Here is a 25,335-nt window from a genome sequence, read left to right as displayed (position 1 = left end):
GAAGAAATAAATTGGCAAAATGGAGGCGAATCAAGCCATTGGGTTTGTCCGATTAGATGCTTAACAATAAAATTGGCAGACACACTGGCGACTACAAATGCGCCATTGCCGTAGGTAATAAAAATAATTTGCCGGACATTTAGAGAGGAAATTAGGACATGAGGTTAATGAGCCCATTTGATGGTTTTATTGTTGCAGAGAGTAAGCAAAGTAACTTGCCCAACTGCTAGTTGTGAGAAAAATTTTTTAAGGATGGATGGATTGTCGAGAAGTTGCATGTGGATTATTCAGGTGAGCATCTTGGTCAATGTGAGTTTCAGCCACTTCAAGATAGGAATCAGTTTCTCTTTGTTTGTGTATGAAAGAAAGCAGGAGCTGCAAATCGAGCGCACTAAGGCTAAAGAGTTGTTCTCAATCACCGCTTAATTAAACGCTACAACTTATAGGACAAAAAAGCTGGAAATTTTCGATCTTTACTAACTCTTTGAACTGGTACTCCAACATTGAAAACCAATTTTCCATAACTACTAATTCTAACAAATTTCTGTACATGACTTGCTTGCTCCTATCAAGAACTGCTGCCCGTTTTGCAATAGACAATCAAAATTCTCATCAATGCCCACGCTTCCTTCTGTTTCGAGCAACCGAGATAAGTGTCCTTTCTTCCTCGCAAAAGGGCTGAATAGTGCAACGCAGCTTCCATAAATGAACGATGCAAACAAAAGATATCAAAGTGACTTCAAAAGCAAGCGGACATGATCAAACAACAGTTATACAACTACGATACTATAATAGAGAGTGCACGCAATGCCAGCGAAACTGCAATGGATATACATAGTGCATGGAGGACAACAATCATTTCACAAAGCACAAAAGCAAAACATCATAACTAGCATTCTGGTAAGTTCGCTTCGATTGCACAAATGCAATGTTTACTTACAGCGCCAATTTCGATTTTCTACATTCAGCTAAAGCACTGAAAAGACTAACTGTAGAAAGTCATAGACGCTTGAGGCGCTCACACTAAAAAGGTTTGGTAAAGAAGTAAGAAGATCCATACATACATATGTATGTAGTTGCGCTTATATGAATGCCATAAGTACTATTACAACTGGGCGCATTTGGAACAGGAAAATAAATATGCGACATACATACACAAGTGCATAAATACATACATACATGTCAGGTTAAATATGCAATTACACATTCGCATTCAAATTGGAATATAAGTAATTGACCGAGTTAACCAACTCTGGACTGGATGCAATTTTTGAATGCAATGAAGTGGTTGATAAGTATAGAATCTATACTATAGATGCAATACAAAAATTTTTACATACATACATACCTACGTAAATTTAGTATTTTGTGGACTTTTTAAGCCTACTTAACATTAGCTGCATTGCCAATATTTTAGTGGACAAGTGTTGTTAAATTTGTAAAATTTTAGCCAGTAAAAAGTCATCTGTAGTAGAAACCCTACATAATTATTTTTGAATTTAATAGAAGCTTCCACTTCACGAGCACTTATGCCATCATGTAGTTAAAATGTAATCGTTTAGCTAAAGTTTATTAATTGCATGGTAGTTTTGCAAATGACAGGCTGAAAAAATTAGCAACTCTAAGTACACACTTATGTACATCAGCACATACAGTCGTAACCGATTAGTTGCAATCCTGTTAACTGAATACTCCGCTTAATTGGCACGGAATATCTGGTACCTATTTTATTTTAGCATTTTCATACAAATTCTAACGGTTATTTGAAACTTCTGCTAAATGAAAAAAAAAAAAAAAATCGGTTTAATGAACCAACATCCATGTCCCGAGTTTCCAAACAAATACGCTATTTTAGATCAGTTTAAATGCTTTACTCAAAGCTGCCTTTACACGGGTCTATTTCTGTCGACAGAGAAATCGACTGAAAAATCGACCACCCTAACCACTTTAGTTGCTTTACACGGGTCGGTTTTCTAGTCGATTTTTGTCGCTCAACCAAAATCGACCAGTGTAAATGACAATTCAACCGTAAAATTTATGTGTTTTGGCTAGTCGATTTCTGAGTCGATTTTCCAGTCGATAGAAATCGATCCGTTAGAGGCAGCTTTACATCTCCACTGATCGATTTTGGTTGAACGACAAAAATGTACTAGAAAACCGACCCGTGTAAAGGCAGCTTAACTCAACTGAGTATTTAACATAAGTAAATTATAAAAAGCCGGCTCACGTAAATAAATGATCAGCTGATTTCATAGAATTTTTCGAGCGAGCTGACTTTGTTCGAGTTGTGAAATTAAGGAGACAATATTCGAATAGCTTAATTCTGGTGGTTTAATAGAAGTTTGTTTAATAGGAAACTGTCGAATTTAACCAAAGTTTTGCTAATTGAAAAACTCGGTTAAATGCAACTACCTGTTTAATATGCCTTGGATTTACCAAAAAAAAATAAATAAATTGCCTCTTAGAGCAAGGCGAATTCATATAACATGGTGTTACGGGATCAGCTGATTTCTAGGCGAATTGTGCTGATTGTCAAAATGATGTGTTTATTGTATATTTTTCTTGTTCTGCTTTGTCATCGCGCTTGTAATTTTTTGGTTTAGTTTTTGTGCTGCCGCCCTCACCAAGGCGAATTTATACAAGCCGGTGTTACTGGCGAACCTAGATTACAACGATAACAACCACATGTACTTTGTATCTCGGGTGTTATGTCAAATCTCAATTCGCCCCAAAGTTTACATGTATTTTGTTCTGCTTTTGATGGGTGTGCTGTCAATTCAGTAAAAGCAAAAACAAAATACGTTTAAGGCGAAGAAATCAACTGATTTTACAACACCACCTTGTATAAATTCGCCTGGATTTAGAGCTTTCTATAGTGATGACATACAGCAACAAAATTCAAATTAGTTGCGATTTTCTTCTCACCGAAAATATTTAAGCTTGTCAAACGCAACAATTTAATTGGCTGCAATGGTTCAGTGGCAAAGTTTTATCGGCACGAACGATTTGAATGTGTAATTTCTGCGAGCCCTGCTTGCCGAGTTTATAGGAAACAGTACGCATATTTACGTTTAAGTTTTTTCGACATTAAAAACATTAAGGTTGTTTGGAAGTAAAAATGAAAAGCAAACCAAAAAACAAGGAATTAATGTGTTTGATTTTTGTTGTAATAAAATAAAAATATTACGAAGAGTTTGCAAAAGGGAAAAGAGCATTTATGGTGATATCGACCTCTCCAAAAAATGTTAAATAAAAAGGAATTTATAAAAAAAAAAAGTATGTAGCATCAATATAATATGTCTTTATTTATCGAAAATTTGATTATCAATAAATTATTTTGAATTTTCGTTCCCAGCATGGTTATCCTGCTGAAAAATAAATAACAACCTCACCAAAATCCCAAAGAGCTTTGTTTTCAGCTTCACAACTCTTCTGAAATAGCTTAATATATGTGGGTATCATATTTGTATAAACATTAGGGTTGTTCAAAGATACATGTGAATGAGTAAAGCCGGAATTGTAATGCCCTCAACCCCTAGGATTTGTATATACCGAAAAAATTCTATCCCTATTTTATTTTATTTTGAAATCAAAAAATATTTAGTGGTCGCTCAAAGCGCTCATAATTCCTCATGCATTTTGTATGGGAAAAAACTAATTTTCGTAGATGTGGTATAGAATTCTTCAAAATGAATATTTTACGATCAGAAAACTTTGCTCCTCTTCAGGAGACTTCCAATAACAATTCCCAATTGTTTATTTAACCTTTTTTTAATACAATTTTTATGGGGCCCAATAAAAATTATTTTGCATCAAAAATGGCTAAAAAAAATAATTGGGTATTATTACTGAAAGTCTTCTGAAGAGGAAAAAAAGTTTTCGGATCGAAAGATATTTATTTCCAAGAATTCTATCCATTTTAACGAAAAAAATTGTTTCTTCCCTTATAAAATACATGGAAAACTTTGAGCTCTTTAAGCGACTACGAAATATTTTTTGATGACAAAATTAAAAAACAAAAAACAAGGATATACTTCGGTATAAAAAAACCATAGGGGGTGGGAGCCGTAAAACTCCGGGTTTACTTTTTTACCATCCTAATTTAAATACTCATTTATTATTTACTTTACTACTATTAATATACTATACAATACTATTTACATATATTTATTATACTTTTTAAATAACTGTTATATAGAATTTAATGAAAAAGAGCTGCGTATTGTCTTCTTATGAGGAAATACACAAAATTATAGCACGAACTTTGTACGCCATTAGAAGAATGATATAACGAGTTATTCTACATCAATTGTTAAAAAATTCCTTCTTCTGTTTTTGTTAAGAGGGTGTTTTAAATAAAATAAAATACTGTACGACTTCGAAAGCCGCAACGCCTGCAAACCTGCTATGAGCTTCAGCTTTATTCCCAACAATAACCCTTAATTTCATATGAAAATCTTATTCATAAGCTAGACTTTGCAATATTAAGGTAGGAACAGGAGAGACTTAGTCTAACCGGTGAATTGGTTTTCAAAAAAATTTAGTTCGCCATGATGGTATTTTTCGTAAAAAAAAGAAGAAGAAGTAAAACATACTGCAGGAGTCAAACCAGCGCAGAAATTTGCTACTCTCCACCAAATACTAAACAAAGCAAACAACCACTTGTTGGATAATGTTAGGACGCGCACTATCCCTCTTGCTCTTGGGGTACCTTGATACAAAACTGACAGTTCAGAAGCTGCAAAAAGCCGGTTGAAACATCAAATGCCCAACAAATTTACGTTCTAAGCCCACCGCTCGCACACATTTCATACAGACATACTCCAATCCTGCATGCTGTGGTCTCTGCTCAATCGAGTTTCACGCTGTCACGCTCTCAACAGCTCTCACGAGCACATTGTGCAAGAGAAATGTAGATTTTCACCACTACCTTCAACGTTAAATTTAATCGCAACTCTGCGAGCAGCCGCTTTTACCTCAGCCGAGTGGCTTAGCGCAGTGATTTCGCACAGGACCTCATCTAAGAAAACCCGTTCGGAGCGGGTGAGGGGTGGTGATGGTTTCAAATTCGGCTGACACCGTTTTAACATACTCACCACAGACCGATTGGGCGTATATGTATGTAGATGACGTAGACTTCGTTCGAGGTATCATCGGCACTTTGGCATCCTTTCGCGTAGGTCCAATGCATGAGCTCGTATTTTCATGCCGATGTGCGGCCGCAAGTTGGCATATTCAGTTGGATTTTTGCTCTCTACGTAAGCAAACGTTTATGTCGCGTTTGAACGCGTTGACGCGGTCGATTTGGTGCTTTGGTAGACGATGGTCTGTCTATACGGCTGATTAATAATAAACGTGTGGTGAGCGGTGCGAGGCGGTAAAGCTGCGGTTTTTATAAAACACTCATTGCAAAGTAAAATTATATAAGTAAAAATTGCTTCATTGTTAAAAAAATATATATATGTACAATAAGAGAAAAAATAAATAAATGAGTGCAAATGCCCTTACTTCGACCACCCAACTGGTTTGCTGGCAGTAACATTGCAGCGTGCGTGACTTGCAGCTGAAATCTAGTCGAGCAGTGCCGTGTTTCGTTCGAAATTCAAAAGCTAACTTAACGCGAATGAAATGCACGAAATAGTAAGCGAATTTTGGAAAAAAGCAGACAAGCCGCGAAATCCAAAAGCAAAAACAAAGACCAAGCAAACGAATAAAAACACTTCTAGGGCATTCCAAAGAAGGTTGCTTACAAGTTAACAAACCAAAAAGAAAAAAGAAATAAGAAAAATAGCACAAAAACTTGCTGCAAAACCACGCTTACAATCACAGGCGAATCACCGACTGGCAATTGCATTCGTGCGTTACGGTTGATTGCTACCATCGTCGCTGCTCAATTTATCGCTGGCATAATTGTTGCTGCTGCCGTTTGTAGTTTCTGTTGTTGTTGTTGTTGTTGTTGTCGCTGTTGCTGTTTGGTATTAATTTGCGTGTGAACAACTCAAAAAATTTACCGTTTCGCTTTAATTTGCCGCGAGAGTAAATTTCATTGCATACTTTTTGGCGTGCAGCCTTTTGCCGCATAACAACTTCGTACCACTTTTTCTTACAACACTTTGTATGCAGTGTAAGCGTCGTAATGAACGCGAAAACGAAAATGTATTGACCATAATGTTACATTAAGTATATATGTAGATGTTGGCTATGTCCCGGGGTAAGCTGCAAGCGGTATGCCCCCCGACATTCGGGCAGCAAATGGTTTACCATGCGTGAGAAGTAAGTTCTTAGTGAAAATAAAAATCCAGAATTGTCGCTGACAATCTTGCCAATCAAACGGCATTTGTTTCGCAAAAAAAGAAAAAGCAAAAATAACAACAGCAACGACAAGCAGAGCAGCAGTTCATTAGCCCCTTGGACAAACAGCGGCGAAAGATGCAGCAGCATAAAAAAAAAAATAAAAGCAAGTGTTGATGTTGAAGTTAACTCCATCGCTTCGCATTTGCCGTTGAGAATCGCAGCTTTTGGCTTTCGGCTTTTGGCTGCCGCCTCTGGCCTCGGTTTTGGCTGCAGCTTGCAGGCTGTGTTGGTTTTAATTTGCATTTCCTCAACCAGCTTGAGTTTACGTGCCGCATGCAATTGCCAACGCGGCCACGTGTGTGTGTGTGTGTGTGTGTGGTGTATGTACCCGTGCGCGTATGTGAAATATCTACCAATTCGTGTACGTTGTGCGTGTTTTCGGCATTGATTAAAACACATACTACTAAATGTATTCAATTAAAGGAGAATACAAAATTTTTAATCAAACACAGACGCCAAGCAATGCCAATGAATCTCTTAAAGTGTTGATAGTAATTTACTTGTGTTTTAATTATTTTATTTTTTCCCGCGTATTATTAGTGAGGTGACTGTCGAGAGCTAGTTAAAAATACAAACCAATTTGAATTGATATCAAGAAATTAAAAAAAAGGAATTACGCACACTGTGCCGTTTTGCATTTATTTGTGGAACATATCAACAAGCAACAGCGCAATCTAATCAAATTTCGGATTAATTAAATTTTAAAAAGTAAGTGTTTTGTTGACTTCTGTGACGTAAAATTTTAAGAATACAAAAAAAAAGTAAAAAAATAAAAACTCAAAGTTTTTTAGTAATATGTTGAAGACTTGTTTCTTCATTTTAGATCCGAGATATTGTTTGCAACTTATATTTTTAGTTATCTATTTTTAAGAACTCTAAATTAAAATATCTCTAATATCTCGATCTCTAATAAAACCCATGAAAACACAAATTTAAAATTTTTTGTAAGCCATAAAAAAGTTTAACAAATTTTCGCCCAAATTTTATACTTTTTTCCATGATAAAAATATAGTAAGGTAGAACCGCTGAGAGTCCTTTTTACAATTCCTGACGTTTCCAAACAATTTAATTTTTAAATTTACTCACAAACTCACACACACATTTTCATTTTCAATCTCAAGCAACAACAATTTCGAACAATTTCAATTTTCTATTTTCACTTTTATATAATTTTAAAATGTTGGCAAACTTCAAAAAAAAAATCATGGCCGACAAATTGAGAGAACGGTTCTACCTGGCTATGTTTTTATCATGCTTTTTTCTTTAAATTTTAGTCTGATAACACGGTGCGACAAAAACCAAACATTTTTAAAACACGCGAAAAAATCAATATATTCACAAAACTAGGAGCTAAATGTAGTATAGCTGCGTTTTTAATTTTTCTATCTGACGTCAGGCTTTGTTTTTAAAGGACTTTGAAATTTCTATGATAAGATTGAATAAAAAAAAAAAACAAGTAAGAGCAGCGCTGTCTTCGGCCGAAGCATTCATACCTTTCATGAGCATCTGAAAATCTTACTTTGCCAGATTACTGCTTTTGAATACATCTGCATACATCGATAGAGGAGTTACATACTTATATAAAAAATCGCATCTAAACAATCAGAGGTATGGAAGATATACCTTATATAGCACAAATCTCAGTGATTTTCACTTTTCCTGTTGGATCCGTATGTAAACCGGTAACACAAGTTAGTGGGTTTAGCTTCCTACATAAAGGAGATATATCGCAAAGACTGGTATCTGAACAATCAGTGCTATAGGAGATAAAGCTTATACAGCATAGATTTTGATGATTTTCTCAGTAGACTTTGTATTATTATTTATAAAATAGCTTACGAAATTTATCGGTTTTAGCTGTTCAAATAAAGGAGTTTTACAGTAAAACCCCATATCTGAACAATCAGTTGTATGGGGGCAATGAATAGGTTATAGTGACCCGATCTTTGTTAATTTTAATGTAGACTTTCTGTTGATAACGAGTGAAAATAGTTCGAAATTTCATGTTTCTAGCTGCATATATGGAGAAGTTATAACAAAGAATCTCGAATCTGAACAATGAGTTGTATGGAGGCTATATGTAAAAGTGACCCGATCTTTGTTATTTTCACTGTAAATATTCTGGTGTTAATAGGTAGAAGTATTGCAAAATTTCATGTTCCTAGCTGCATAAATGGAGGAGTTATAACGAAAATTCTCATAACTGAACAATCAGTTGTATGGGAGCTATATGTAATAGTGACCTGATCTTTGTTATTTTCACTCTAAGTATTTTGATAATAATGAGTGAAAACGGTGCGAATTTTCAAGTTCTTAGCTGCATAAATGAAGAAGTTATGGCAAAAAATCTCATATCTGAACAATCAGTTATATTGAGGCTATAGGTTATAGCTACCCGATCTTCGCCATTTTCACTGAAAAAATTCTCTTGACAAAATTTCATGTTCCTAGCTACTTAAATGGAGCAGTTATAACGAAAATTCTTATATCTGAACAATCAGTTGTATGGGAGCTATATGTTATAGTGGTCCGATTCTTCCGGTTCCGACAAATGATTAATACATTAAAAAAATACACCCACCTAGAACCGGACCAAAGTTATTATACTATTTTATGCTCATTTAAGGTATAATAATTTAAAAGATTTGGTGCCGTGTAGAGTAACAATATGGGTACCAATTAAAAGAAAAAATTGTGTAGAATTAAAAAAAAAAAAATACTTTTTCGTGCACCAAGACGTTGAAAATGTCCTTTTAAAACATTATCGTTGAATATACTTGGAAATTTCCAATATTTATTTTTGATAAAAAATATATGTCAAGGACTAATATGTAAACTACCACATGCTCGAATTTCGTCCTTCTAACTTTATTAGTTTTAGATAAAAAAAATTTACATTTCTTTTTATAAGATATTGATATTTACAATATACATAGTTGAAGATACTGCAATCATTACAAAATATTTTAACAAAAATCGCCAAAATGGAAAACTGTACCTTTTTACCAACTCTGCTGCTAACATTTGTCGTTTTATTCCAAGCATGCCCAGCGCTGAAAAAATGTTTGCACTTGCATATGGAGTTCTGCCATCCTTGGCTGTTTTAAACATTGTCGTTGATACGAACGAAAGGATTGCTTTTGACTGTTCTTCCACTTAAATATGTCAAAATGTAGTATTTGTAATGGCAATTGGCTTATTACAAATCTGATGGCAGCCCAACATACTTAACCCTGCTTTGATAATCTACATACGTCTGCCTTTTAAAGTTTCGCGCTCTCTTTCTGGAAACATATTGGTTGTTTTGTTCCTTTTTAATTAAGGGAAAAGTCTAAGGCAAATACATATAAAAGTTAAATAAATATTTTAAGAACCCGTTTCAGCAAAATGAAATTTCATTGCCCATATCGCGAAATTGAAACGTCTCACAAATGTGTATGCATATCTTCTCAGCAGCTTTCAGTTAAGTTATCAAAGCGGGGCTAAAGCATAGAAAGAGAGCAACATTTATCTCGACCAACTCGTTAATTCAGAATTAACTTCAGTTAATCCGGAAAAAGTCCTGCAGGTAATTCTCAAAATTTAATGCGGATCAGGGAAATTTCCGATGACAACCCTGGCCAAAACGACGAATTTGGTTGAAGAAAGCCGTATTTTAAACGAAAATATATTGAAAATGTGCTGAGATAGGGCGCTTTTGAATCGACAGCTGAGATAGGGCGTTATTCAACCAAATTCTGAGATAGGGTGTTTTCAATGAAATTCTGAAATATGACATTATTGGAAAGTTTTTTGAGATATGGGCGTTTTCGAACTGGCTGCCGAGATAGGTCGATCTTCCACTCAGCCATCGATATGTAGTTTTTACTGCCGCTATCTTGAGTTTACACGTATTTAACTTGGGTCGTGCGTGTCTTTTTACCACCAGTCCCCCTTAACATCTTGCCGCCCTAGGCCCGGGTCTTAGGGCAAATCCGCCACTGGTATAACCCATAAAATTCCTTTACAAGAAATAGTAAAATATTACTCAGGGAGTTCTTCTTCTGCGCGAAAATGCGCGCGTAAAACTTAACGCCTTTACATTTTTTCCAAGATTAAAAAAGTGATCTTGGAGAGAAGTAATGATTGAGGAGTAGATCCAACTATATCTGCGTATTTTAAGGATGGTTACAAATTTGTGTGGTCGTTTTTTTGTCGTACATCTATGTATGTATGTACATTAATATTTATTATATATTATAATTTAATTTCGAAAAAAGTGTATGGCTTTTTTGAATTCTACGTTCGATTCTAAACAAGAATTGTGAACAAACTAAATACCAAAAAAATTTTAAAAGAAAAATCTGTGTACTATAATTTTTTCTCAACGAAATCATTTTTTTCATTTACAGAATTTTGTGTTTTCTTCATAAATATATTTTTCTTTTGAAAATTGGGAGCGTCAAACGTCATCTTTGGTATAAAGTTTGTTTCTGCTTAGAATTAATCGCAGAATTTGAAGTTGCTATACACTTTCTCCGAAAATTTTGTTCCGAACAAACTACTCCGCCCTAATGTGCGTAAGTACACTGAACGAAAAATTTAAAAAAGTGTATTTGGGGTAAAATAAAAACAGGTATACTCGCATAATTGCTCAATTGCTGATTCCTATCATTAGGAGGTGATCCAAAAATTAAACAACACTTGACTAGATGTATCGCCCTTATAGAAAATTATGTTTAGAAAATCAACGATTCCTTACGAAAATAAATATCTTTTATTAGAAAAGACACCGTCCTTCCCACATATGTATATATGTACATTAGGGTGTTCTAAACAAAAAAAAATCGGAATTTTATTGCTCTCACCCCCTAGCCTTGTTATATCCAGAAAAATCCTAGGGAGTGAGAGCACTAAAATTCAGACTTTACTTCTTTCACATGCATTTTTTGGATCACTCTAAAGTGATAATCTATTTTAGGGTTTCCCTAAAAATTTAAATTTGAAAGAAAATAAAAAATTTAACAAAAATCGTCCTAAACTTAATTCGTCTAAATTGTGACAAACGAAGGTAAATTTTGATTACCCAAGCAAGTAATTGTGTTGATTAAGTTTTAAACGCAGCGACCGACAACACATCAGCACATCCAGTTAAGCAGAAGATTAAATAGAATTTTAAAGAAATCAGAGTTAAGTTTTGTCCCGTGTGTCCATATGTGAATATATTTATACAAGTGTTAGTAAAGTCATTGCTTAACTTCTTGCTTACCCGACTGCAGAAGAAACTGCATTACTCGCAATTTAAAAATGTATTTCAATTTTATTTTTTTATCATCCATTTGCAATAAGTAAAAGGAGGAAAGATTTCTAAAAATGTAGGTACTAATAAACTTTTGAAATTCTGTCGACTTGGCAACGAAGCTGCAAGTTTTAATGGACATTACGAATGCGCTAAGTAGACTTTTTCGCTGAGCTAAAAGCAGAACGGACTGCATAATTTTTAAGCTAAGATAATGCACAAACACAAAAAAAAAAAAAAAATCTGCTTTTGGTGTGGGCATTATTTTTGTTGCTGCATTCGTTGTTGCTGCTGCAGTCAAGCTATTGCCGATTAAATACTTAGTGGAACAACTTTGACTGCTGTATGTACGCGCCCACAAACACCCATTCACCCACCGCCTCACACCGCAGAACCACATCTGAATATTTATAAATGTTAGCCAGCATTGTGTGTATGTATGTATATAGAGTAGCCAGCAGCCAGCACTTACATATATGCGCTCCACCTCTTTCTCTTTCTCTCTCTGCCAAACATTTATCCGTGTAACTACTTCAATTATCCTTACGACTTAGTTCTTCCTGTTGTAGTTACTCATCGTGTTGCAATTGGTTTTGCTGCTACTGTTGCACCTGCAGCTGGCGCCAAAGTTGCTCCAACTCATAGCGGAGAAAATTTCACTTGAGCACCGGTCTATGGCATCGTCTAGCTGCTCTGTGCAGTTCAACTCGTCGAAAACTTTAATCCTTCAATATTATTATTATTTTTTGCGCGTAGTTTCTTGACGCTTCGTTGCAGCACAACCAACGGACGGCGGCTTATTTCAACAAATTCGAAGAATCTAAGTGAAGCAATAGGAACTGGTGGCAGCATGGCGGTAATAATGTGGGCGCAGCGAATTCCTGCGCTAGCCAAAGGCGCTGTTGGGGACCTCATTTAATTTTCTCATTTGAGCTGTGTGCTTTTTTCTTTCCTTTTTATCTACTTTTCTTTTCTTTGCACTTTTAGTTCTTTAGCTGCAAAACTCAATTTTAATGCCAAAGCTAAATTTATAATTACAAAATTTAGTTTATAGAAAATTATAAATAGATATTTTAGCCCACGAGTTTATTTTCTCAAGAGTATTTGTGTTCAACCGGTTTTTAACGTGCAATTCGCGCACCGTGCAAGGGCATTGCAAGACTGCAATTTTCGCCTAATGCAGTGCAAGTTTCAACCGGCTAAAAAATCGCGTGGAGTTTTATTAATTTTTTTTTTGCCGAGGGGTTTTGGCACTTTCTTCCATATAAACATGAATTTCTTATGAAAAATTAATGCTCTTATAAATTTAACTTGTTATACAAATAAGCAAACTGCAAAAACAAATATTTTTAAAGCAAGCTTTCTAAATATGAACGAAATCGGACCATAAATACTGGTTTAACAAATATATCGACTACTGTGACACCTATCGGCCAGCTTTTTAATGGAGTTATTTCTTTTCATGTTGTTAATATACGTTCTAAATAAGAACCAAATCGGACTATAAATACGGGTTTTTCTAATATCTCGACTCCTGCGCCACCTTTAGGCTTAATTCATCTTTCTTATTGCATTGTCATCGGATTATGAGGCAACTGTGAAGTCTCAAGTCTCAAGGTCATCGGAAAGCTGGTCAAAAATTTATTTCAAGATTTGCCCACATACATACAGAGCAAGCTAAATAAAAGCTTGCAAAGAAAAACTCAAAAGCCATCACCAAACAAAAACTATTCAAAAATCAATCAGATTTTTTAGCTGGTTGTAACTTGCACTTCCTTAGCCTGAAATTGTATGGGCATAAAACTGCATACCCAAAAATGTTCTAAGATTCAGATTAAAATTCGAAACCTTGAATTATACGGTTTTGGTTAAAGTTTAAACAATGATTATACAGAAACACAACAACAAAAAAATCACTTGAAAAACATTTTCAATATTTATTTAAAAAAATCAACATGTGACCACTTGTATATTATTTATTTATTTTCTAACCTGTTGCTCTGTTTTAGCCTAACATCAAGAGAATGCGAAAAAGGACACTTGACAGGGTTGCATAGGTGACGCTTGTAGTGTATTCCGTAAAACAAACGATTCCTTAAATTCAGTTTGCAAAGAAATAGGACTTCCGTGCCTTAATACATACAGTGGCGGCAGAAATAATAGACTCGTCGTACTTCGAAGAGTTTTGGCTACATTTCTTTAGTCTATTTTATGTTTAATATTTTTTTATGAAAGCCCAGGTAGTTGTACAACAAACATCATATAAATCCGCTTTTCAAACTTTGACCAAAAATTATAAAAATTCGACAAATTTTAACCAAATTTTCTAACTCTTTATTCCGAATTTTTAGAAAAATTTTCTATAACTAGCCAGGTTTTTATAAAAAAATATTGAACATAATATAAACCAAAGAAACCAATATCGGGGCAGAAGAGTTTCTTAGTAGTAGGAAGTTGGATATTCTTACGAAGAAGTGCCCTGGAATTGCAATGCCGAGGGATACCATACATCCTAGATTCAGCTTTACAAATAGTTGCAAAAATGATCTGAGTAATGAAAATAGCTCGACAAGCATATCCGAGACAAATTGGCTTAACCAAAACATGATTACCTGGTACACTGAAAGCTCATTGACTGAGGCGGGTAGGTGTAGTTGGACCGAGGTTAAGATACTCGAAACCCATGGGAAAACATATGTCCATTTCCAGGCTGAAACATACGTGATCTAGACTGACAGCCAAGCGGTTGCCAAGGCCTTCAGATCTTCATTTATTTATTTATTCATTTACTGACCGCCTTTTAAGGCCTATAACATATCTGAATATTTACAATATTTGCTTACTATTTTATTTGATACAATTTTGGGTTTATAGTTTTTATACTGATATATGCATAAATTACATCACAGGATCCACAATCATACACAGATAATGTTTTGGATTCTAAGGCTATCTGAATAGGCATTATCTCTGAGAAGACTCGTATAAGGTTGCCACCTACTCGAAATTAGTTACAAATTAATTAAAACATCCTAATATGGGTATCAAATGGAAGGTATTTTAAATATTCCTAATTCAAAAATATTTTTAATAGGGTTGCCACCTATTTTGAATCGCATATTAATTAAATTTTTTGGTTGGAAAAAAAGGTAAAATATTACTATTCATGGGTATCAATGCTTTCCCGATATACAAAATATTATCGCTTGGGATAATAGTGTAAGGTTACCACTTGTTCTCGATTTCTTAAACAATGCTTCCCCTATATACAAAATGTTATGTAAGGTTACCACTTATTTTCGTTTCTACACAATTTATCTAAAACATCGTAATATGGATATCAAATGAAATGAATTGTTGAGAACTTTGGTCAGAAAATATTTTCCATCAGGGTTGCCACGCTTCTATGCAATAAAAATTTTTATTTTCTTAATTTCAATCAAAATTTTTTTATTTATACACAGTACATATACGCTCACGATATGTACTATTCATACCGGCGTATTTCGGAACAGGGTTGCCTCCTAAATTTTATAGAAAGGAATTTACTTAATAGAAAACTATCCAAATTTGGAAAATTTTAAAAAAATATATGCACGCCGGGCAAAGCTCGGTCAACCTGGTACTCTTAATTAACATACATACGTACGTACATAGTATGTATTTATGTATTACTTTCCAAAAATCAAAACTGATTGGTTTCGAAACCAAATATTTCAATTCTATTTGCGCATTTTGAAATTTAGCCACTTTCCTTACGATTGCACGTTTTCCCCCACTTCTGATTCAATTGAAAAGCAATTTGAGAAGCCGTAGGATTTGCCAAATTTCATTATGTCAATTTGTGTGGCACAAAATTTCCATTTAACAGATTTGAAAACTAAATTGGCAGAAGTGAGAAAGCAATTGCAAACACAAAATGGTAAATCAAATAAATAAGTAGAATGATTTGCTAAAACCACTATGTATACCTCACACTACGTGAGTTACTAATAGTGTCACGATTCACTGATTTACTCTCGCAGCTGACACTTTTTTATTTAAATTGCATAAAATTTCACGACACGTAAAAACAAATGCGAACAATTTATAAGAAATAACATAGAGAAAACAAATTCACATTCATTTCGAAGGCAGTAAGACTGATTTAAAAAATTAGCATAATTTATTTATTTTTTTATTTATAGCTTAAGAGAATCATTTTTCTGGGTAATATGCATAACTATGCACGCACATGTCCTTGTAACAGTTGTTTCAATAGGTGGAAACAAATGCCATTCGCAACTGGTTTTTTTTTTTTTAACCTTAATTTTTTTTCTAGAACTCACGCATCGCTGATTGTTGTACGAGTATGTACTTACTATTTGCAATTACACGCTGGTTGGCTTTTGAGGCATTGAAATGCACTCCATCCAACTCACATACGGGTAAATAAAAGCTTTATACGCTTTTGAGTAGTCATAAAATGGTAAACAAGGCGTGAATGAAGGACAGAGGTCGCAAGTAGAACTTTTTAATGTCAAAAAAATTAAAAAAAAAAGAAAATTGCTTTAGTTCAATAAAAACCCCTCACCTACTTAGAAGTTGTCAATAGCTCCGAGCATAGATATGCATTTAGTATTGCATTTTATAGGGGAATTAAAGAAGTCAATTTTTAGACCTAGTCCACATAAGACCGCTACAGAGTCAAAATGGATTTGTGTGCTATTTGAAATTTGCGCTATTTTGAAATTTGTATTGAAATTTCATCTTTGTACATAAATGCGATGAAATCCGTATAAAACAGTGCCTTATAGAGAGGCTGCGTTATCTTCCACATCCGTCATGATCCATTTGAAAGGCAAATTTAGACCCACTGGGCACATTGTGATATTAGATAAGCTTATTGCAAATGTTTGATAGCACAAGAAAGTGGCAGGTACATTCGAGCGATCTGATCTCTTCTGGGAAATCCGCGTCCTGGCGGGCATACTTGAGTGGCTAATAATTCTAGCTATCACCTTGTTAAGGATTCCTACCTGTGACGGAGAAAAAATTAATTGATCTTACTTTGTCCAACCTCGCCCAGATTTTAGATGAACGGTTGATTTAAGTCCGAACTTGCAAAATGAAACAGCTTTGCTTGCACTGTTCCCTCCCTGTCAACAAATTTTCTTCACTTTAATTGAATGCCCCTCTGCGATCCTCGAAGAATACTCACTGCAGGCAAGTGCTTTCAGGGAGATTTCATGGAAAATTCTTCCAAAAATGAATTCAGGTTGAAAAACTCTGAAGTCATCTCCGATTATTTTCATGAAGGATTATCCGATTCCTTCCGTTGCTTGCTCGAGAAAATGAAAATGAATTATAATTCAAATTCAAATGCGCGATCCCGGTTCGACTAGACTTAGCAAGTGAAAATATCGGCACCAATATGTGTTTTGAGTGATCAGTAACACATGCGTCATATACCTACTGTTACATAAAAAATTGCAAAAATAAAAAAACGAATTGTATTCATGCCACAAACACGAGTATGATTTTGCTTTATTTAACTTTTCATATTAACCGCCAACAAATGTATGTGGAAGTTGTAAAGGAAAGTGAATGTGCAAACAGTAATAACGAAATGTAAATAGAAAATGTTAACAATGCCAAATCCGGCGATAATACTCAGCTTAGTGGCTGATTATGATTTTGATTGCATTACTTGCATTGATTTTGGGCTTGTAATGCATTAATGGCATTGATATTGCATGAATGGATATTAGATTCAGTTTCACTAGTATTCATGTAAAATGCATTTCCTAATATGTAGTGCGCATGTGTGTGTGTGTGTGCTACACTTTTGCTGTAGCTCAGCACTTTAAACACAATTTCGTTGTTGACAACAGTTCTTGTTTGGTGATTATCATAAAATTTTATGCAGCGAACGAACAGTTTCACTTTGTTGATTGAGTTTTTTGTTTTCTTTTTTTTTCATTTAGTGAACTTTTCTCCGTCACAAGTTAACTAACAGGGAACTGGTTAGACTAATTTTAGTTGAAGTTGTGCATTTTTGCATCAAAAAAACGAAAACCTAGCAAAGGCATTTAGATAATCAGTACACAGAGCGAAAACCACCTAATAAAATTTGAAAAAATTAGAAGAGATCTCAATGTTTTTTTTTTTTTTTTAAGAAGGCCATCTTATTTTGCGATTACATTTTCAATGAAGTCAAAATGGAATTCCTTCGATTTTTATTAGGTTAAAAGCTAAAAATAGAAAGTGAAAAAAACCCAGTTTCCGCTGACCTGTCCCCAAACCCGGGACAGTTTACTTAATTAAGGAGTGTTTACTTTTTAGTGATGCAGTCAAGTAGGTTTCCTCTACGTAGCGTGATTTTAAAAAGATATTCTTATAAAAGATAATAACAAATTTTTTCACATAAAATCAATAAGGAATTTCTTTAGAATTTTCTTTATTTGTCCGTCTGTTTATTACTTAGTCGGCAAACTTTTCATATAGCCAATCTTCTCGTTTATCTAGCCAATATTTTTCTCTGTGTATGAATGTCCGTACAGCTATTTCTGTCGCTTTAGCTCCTTTGTAAGCAATTGGCTACAGCACAAAATGAAAATTGGCGATTACTTTTATGATGTGACACACCACAGCCTGCTCCCTTTCTCTGCAGCGTATGCGTTTCCAAAACTCTTTTTTGTCTTCGTATTTTCTCTTTAGCGAAAATTGTATTAGACGTTTCCATGAAAAGCAATTTTGTCTCTAACCAACAAATTTGTCCAATTGCTTTGCCTTACTAGTCACTTGCAACTGTTAAGCTCCGTAGAATTTAAATTTGTATGAAAATTGAGCACGAAAGAATGTTACTCATACGTCGCTAAAACCTAAGTAACACGCTTTTCTGCTCATATTTCATACAAAAAATCTTGCGAATTTTTTTTTTTTTACCACTCATTATTTCGTATTGATCCATCGATTTTCTTCATCAGTAACTTATTTCTTTTTTTTTTTAACAGAAGAGGCTTTAGTACAAAGGCAAAAATTTGCCACAGAAGTGTTTTTTTTTTTTTAATTTTTCTTCTGTTAAAAGTTGGTATTTTTCATTTGTTCATTAAAAAATAAAAAAGGCTGGAATGATTAATTAATTTGTCAGAAACTATAAGCCCTATCGGAAAGTGATGTATATGCGGTTAACGGAAAATTTCATTGGCTTTCTTTTGCTGTATTTTATTTTAAAATTTTTAAATTGGTTCGTAAGATATACTTACGTGATTAAAAGGAACCAATGTTTGCTTTAAGCTGCATAACGATAAATTGCAAATATCTCAAAAACGTATCCATAGAAGAAAAATTAACTCGATTTTCGGAATCTCCGAGTAATTCTACATAGGAATTGGATAGGGGCATCCATAGAACATTTTTGCTGTAAACCAAACCAGTGTATTTAGTACAATAGTTTATCATTTTTCCATAATTGCATATGGAAAAGCTTATGGGAAGGGCAAAACAAAAGCGTATTCAAACGAAAAGATTTTCAAAAATGACAGGACAATAAAAGTTGCAAACCGCATCTCCCACCTTTGCTAAACGAGTACTTTCCCCTGCAGAAAAAATTATCAATTGATAAAAAATAAACCACCAAAAAATATAACTTTTTGTTAACTACAAAAAGCTAATTTCAAACTAGTCGAAAAGTAATGAAGGAGTCATGCAGACGCACTGGGGAGTCTTTAAGCAAGTTTCTATATAAATATCCTCATACAAATTTTACATTGAATACCCGTTTTTCTGAACTTCACAAGATCGAAGTTTTATATTATATCATTTTGAAGCTATGTCTGACGGAATTCTAGTACAGTTTGAGCGCCTACAGCAGAATATGTAATATTAAATGAAGTAATAAGAAATAAGCAGGTAAAAAAAATTTTAAAAATATATTTTATGTCTAAAAGTTATTAGTTACAAGTTAGTTGGCATCTAATGCATCGGCAACCACCCTTGACTATTTCGCAGCCATCGCCACAGAAATATAGTTAGCTTTCCAAAAAGAAAATATACAGATAATAGTGGCATTTGGTTCCTTCCTAATCGACTTCAAGTTAACACTAAATACATTTCCTGCAGAGTTTCTGCATGCCAACGTCGCACAAGAAATTTCGTTCACAATGTGCCAGTTATATATAAGTCGGAGACTAATTGATCTCGAATTTGCTTATAGGCGATTATTCGCCTTTTTCCAAAACCGGGTTTCGAGTTATTCGAAAAATTGCGATTTGAAAAAAAGTAGGAAAACCCGTTAAACTGGTTTTATTTTAAAAGTTTAAATAAAGTGAAAAAATGCTTATAATATATATAAATTAAAATATATATATATATATATCAGTGAAAAATTTACGTTTTGTTTTATTTTCACTTTTTTTTATACTTGATTGCATTTTTAATGCCTATTTTCGGATTATAGTACTGCCAGTCGGGAGGTCCATGGTTAAATTTCTGGTCTCAGAAGCATCAAAAAAATGCCCGCAATTGGCAAGAAGGCTTCGGTATAGCTGAAGACGGCCTGTGCTTACTTGTTTTTTGTTAATTTTCACAAAAAACAAAATCGAAGCAGTGGTTTGTTACCAAAACCTAGACTTCAAGTCGTTGCGGGTTATCGTCTTACTAACGAAACAAAACTTTAAGAATATGTTTTTTTAATTAAGCGGAATATATATCTCGTATGCCTATATTTGCATCCTTTTTTCAAGCTCTGGCCCGAGCAACATCTAAAATGTAAAAAGTGTTTTCTATTAGCGATCACCTCTCGGCAGGCAATAGCACACCTCCGAGTGTATTTTTGGCATGAAGAAAGCTTCTAAATAAAACCCATCTTCTGTTCGGAGGCAGCGTAGAACTATGGGTCCAACCCTCTTTGTGTGACAACAGCAAGGTGCACACCACAAATCGGAGTAGAATCGCGGCCAAAAGCTCTAGCTAATGACTCCTGTGATAGAACAGAACCAAGTGCATAAGCCAAAGGTTTGCGTAATAATTTTTGTTATATTTTTGGTATTTTGTTGTATTTCAATTTTATCTCAAGGCTTCCAGAGACAAGATAGACAAAAACAAAAAACAAACGTATAGAGATGTCGAATAGTTGGTTTTTCCAAGAATTCGAAAACAGAAAGTACAGCAAAATTAAGTAACCATTGGTTAATGGGTTCTCTTATATCTCGGGAGATGTGTAAACGCAAAATATTTATTAATTTTTTACGCTTCTTAAGATTCCTTATAGCATTTTCTATCAACGTTATAAAACTCGAGTTTTTCTCTTTCTATCATTTTGCTCTCCTGCTTATGTGTACACACTTTGCGAATAATCATTTTCTTTTGCATACATAAATTCCCCCTCCCATCATCCATTCCAATCGTAGGCAAAAATGAAATGAAACTTTTAATTGCTTTTATAACCCTTTTATACCAGTTACCGCTAAATCCAAGGCAACCAACCGGTTTGTTGCATGTCATTTTTTCTCGGCGACAGTTGCAATTACATGCACACAAGTACACATGCAGCTAAACATATCTATGTACATTTCTTCTATACAATCGTATATTGTACATTGTTTATGAGTGCATTGCATGTGGGCGTGCGGTAAAAAGTTATTTGCACATTAATCTAGTCGGATTGTTCCAGCAATGGAGGAGACAACACAGGCAATTAAGGAATAAATCTCGTTTATTGTTGGTTAGTTTGTTTTATTAATTTACTTGGATAAAGAAGAACAAACATATATTTACAGCGTCGTAACAATTTTACAAACTAGAGCCTATTTGCGAAACTTTGAAACAATAAAAAATAAAAAATATTAAAATTGCAAAATATTAAAAGTGTCCAAGCCTAGAGCTTATGAGAAAAAAAAAATATGTTTAACATACTCCTACGCGGCTTTCCCCTTCATCAATGTTTCTTTTTGGGTAGCGCACTTCATGCATACATACATATGTTTGTCTATATGTATTTATTATTCTCCACAGTTGGCTTTGCCACTTGGAATATTCTGTCGGATGGTGTGCGAGTGAGCTGTAAATATTTATTAACGGATTAAGTCAAGCATTTATGCATCCACAACCAACAACCGTACAACTCATATACGTTTGTATGTTTCTTAAACAGCTTTTCTTTTTTTTCTCTTTTGTATGTGTAGTGCATACGTATTGCAGGGTGTGAAAATTGCGAAAGGATCTATGGATTAACGTTATGGTTGTGGTTGTCGGGGTGAATTGCAAATGTTTATATGCAAATATTTTCACAGATTAGCAAATTGTGGCTCAAAGCCGGATAAGTGGCAGAGAATATGAAAGAAAAGAGTTGTTGGTAATAGATATAGGTACAAAACTAGATAAGTAATACTGAGAGTTATCTATATATATACAATATTTACATAGGTGTATGTATGTTTCAGTGTTTTAAATCTACGAATTGAATGAATTTCACCTGCGCTGGGTAATGGTAAATCATTTAATTTTAATAGAGTCTTTACTTCGAATGAGCCTAGCAATGTACAAATACAATCGAAATCGGAATCTTAAACATATATACGTAGATATTTCAACTTTTTTTCTATATTTCAATAACTTTTCAGTAATTTCTATGCAATATTTTATCTTGCTTTCAGCTAGTGTCGAACCTTCTACTGCCAGCCCGGAAAATCATCGGCTATAACTCAACAAACCCAACCATATAAAACTCTAGAAAATAATGTTTTTGCAATCAACGAAACCACCGGAAATATAGCAGCCAATAATTGGATAGATTCATACAACTTTTCTAAAAATTATCAAATTAATACTTAAAAACATAAATTTCCGAAAAATGCAGCTTAATAGCTTCTTCAACTGGTCGATGTTTTGCACCATCTTGTGTTTGTTTGTAGTAGGTAAGTACAGAGAAAATCCAACTAAATATGTAGAAACTATTATCGAATACTAGTATAAACTTTTAAGTCTTTTAAAAGGTCACTCCCATTTTATTTATATAAAGAAGTAAATTTGTGTGCACACGTACACATGCATATAAGCAACTAAAAATATGGAAGATAAGATGAAACGGCAGGTTAAGTATACGCCCCGACGCACAATGAGATTTCATCGGAAAAAATTAAGAAGAATTATATTCAACTAAAAGTTATTGAGATTTGTGTTAAACTTCTTCTAATAACTTTTGTTTTGATTTTTTTATTCTATTGTTGTAGGTTCATATGAAAATATAGCATTTACTTGTAGTACAAAGTAGTGCAAAATATTAGCAAACAGAAGTTATACATTATAAATGCCGACCTTGACATGGACCAAACTTTGTTCCGTCCGTCGTCCTATAGAAAGATTAAAAATCGGAACCTTTTCTTTCGATTAAAAAAAACATGGTTCATATTGATGGCATTTTTAAGGCGTTTTTGAGGTTAAGTTTCCATACCTTAAAATAAACTGATTACTCCAATTTTTTCGTTCTTTTTAATGTATTTTTTTGTAAATGTGCAATGACATAAATTTAGAGACAAAAAAAATGACAAAGTTTCGCCTCGGTTTTAGTACTATTATTATTTTATTAGATTTTATTTCATTTGTATGCATCATGTATGTATGTATGTTTGTTTGGGTCAAATCTTGAAGTCGATTTTAACCAACTTCCCGATGAGCTGAAGGATTGAAAGTTCAAATTCTGCTCAGAACCCAATGACAATGCAATAGGAAAGAAATGAGATTAATCTGCTAGGAGATGCCGGAGTCGAGATAATTGAAAACCCAGTTTTTATAATCCGATTTGATTCGCCGCAAAAAAAAAAAAAATACTGGTAGGTGGCGCGTGGTCAATTTATTTCCAAATCCTGCATCTATGGTCGGATTTTGTTTATATTTATATATAAGTAAATACATATGACTATTATACCTACATGGAAAGGAATAACTCCACAAAAAAATTTTACCAATACGTGACTCAGGAGTCTAGATATTTTGTCCAATTTGTTTCGTATTAAGAAAGCTTGTTTAAGAAGCATTTTTTATTACTAACTTTTTTTTTTTTAAATCTTTTTTCGATATTTACATTCAATAAAATGAACTCCAAAAAGATGGCCTTCGAAAATGCCGCAAGGATTATTAATGTTGTGTGTGGAGCAGATAAAACTAAAATCTTGAATAGTTACAGCTCTCCTTTAAAGTTTAATTTAGGTACTAAGGTGACTGGCGTTGTATGGTCTGCTTCGTATATAGCACACGCTCTTCGAAAGTGTCACAACTCCAAAAAAAAAATAGGTCGATTTTTCATGACTATATTCTTTAACTAGAAAACTATAAACTATTATATTTGTTTTTGTACCAATTGCTTTTAATCTGTACGAGCTGTTATATTTCTAGATCTTGTTTTTGAGTTGTGCCTCTTTTGAGTGTTTGGAGTGTGTGCGATATGTAAATATGTATATATGTACATATCTACCAGTACATAATTGAATTGATAAATCAATAAAGTCGATCTATTATCCAGCAAGATGGTCGCTGTCACTGCGTATGCAATACTTCCTTACGTACACAGTTTCATAGGCATAACTATATACATATACAGTTGTCGTCAACTAATTATGTTAGTGCCATTTTAACCAGTATAGATTATTTTTCTTTTTACTGTTTATGTAATAAATGTTTTAATATTTTTGTGTTTAAATCTAGCTCATTGTGTAACAAGCACCCCATATAAATCCATATTCCCATTAAATTTTAGTAGCATAAAGTGCTACATGCAAGAGTCTAGGAAACTGCGTTGCACTTTATCAATTATATAAATAGGCAATCATGTTTCGTTTACACCCCTTTTACGGCTAAACTATACTTCTAAGGTATAAACAATTATATATCATTAGAAAGGTATTTTGATGCTGATGTGCAGGCAATTTTTAAAATTTCAAATTAGTTTAAAATAGAGCGAAAAAATCAATTCAAAAGTCACACCAATACAAGTACCATACATGTACATGGTTGGGGCGGAAATGCCTCCTAAATGTATGCTTTAATATTGATAGTGAATTAAAAAAACGTGCTAACCCTGCAAAAATCGTTGGACCATGTAGTCTATGTGTGGTATATTGGAGTACTTACAAAAGTGTTCCTCTGGCATGCTATAGCACCAGCTTATTGTTACCCGATCACTGCTCGTGTTTTAACGAAATGTGATTGAAGTTCAGCATTTGAAAGCACATTTGCATTTGCTGTAGCTGAACGTGTAGAGATGCTGGCTGTTAGTTCTTAGCTCCCAGCATGTTCGGGTTCGAATGTCGTCAGAGGCAACATGCAATTTTTAATTTTTGTTTTTGGTTTTTATTAATTTCAAAAAAAGCACCTGTTAAGTGAAGAACAAAATCGTGTACAAATGAAAAAATATAACAACAATGTCATTGGAGTTTGTTGGAGTAGTTTTGTGCTACTCTGATGTAATGCAGAGATTGAGTACATGGTCCTGCCCTAGGACATCGCAATGTTAATTGGACCATATTTTTTATATGAATTGTGGTTAATTTTGGAGTACTCCTTGGTCCTTCGGGAGTCCTCTTTACATGCATGCATGGAGTAGTCGCGATTTTTGCAGGGAAGCAGCAGTTTAGGAATAAGATGTATGTATGTATGTACATGAATAGATTAGACTCAAAAAAGGAAGAAGGTAAAGTTGAGTATGGAGAAGAAGAAAGGGATAA

General features: G+C 34.0%; 1 protein-coding gene and 1 long non-coding RNA gene across 11 annotated transcripts in view; one reads left to right on the top strand and one right to left on the bottom strand.

The window, feature by feature from the left end:
• LOC118735985 overlaps positions 1–25,335 on the bottom strand; it is a 310,322-nt gene that overhangs the window by 20,749 nt on the left and 264,238 nt on the right. The window lies entirely within an intron of this gene.
• The window catches only part of LOC118735978, a 154,016-nt gene continuing 133,922 nt past the window's right edge, over positions 5,242–25,335 (top strand). For 2 of the 9 annotated variants that reach the window (XM_036466068.1, XM_036466060.1), the window contains exons 1-3: positions 5,242–5,413; positions 6,895–7,062; positions 22,270–22,530. In XM_036466068.1, the coding sequence (XP_036321961.1) occupies positions 22,467–22,530 (64 nt within the window). In that variant the 5' untranslated portion in view covers positions 5,242–5,413; positions 6,895–7,062; positions 22,270–22,466. The other 7 variants (XM_036466062.1, XM_036466061.1, XM_036466064.1 and 4 more) reach the window with 7 other exon arrangements.

The sequence above is a fragment of the Rhagoletis pomonella genome, unplaced genomic scaffold (genome assembly GCF_013731165.1).
Source record: "Rhagoletis pomonella isolate Grant_MI unplaced genomic scaffold, Rhpom_1.0 Rhpom_scaffold_00003, whole genome shotgun sequence".
Taxonomy (NCBI): Eukaryota; Metazoa; Arthropoda; class Insecta; order Diptera; family Tephritidae; genus Rhagoletis; species Rhagoletis pomonella.
Note: the sequence above shows the minus strand (reverse complement) of the source record. Positions and strands in the feature narration are given on the sequence as shown.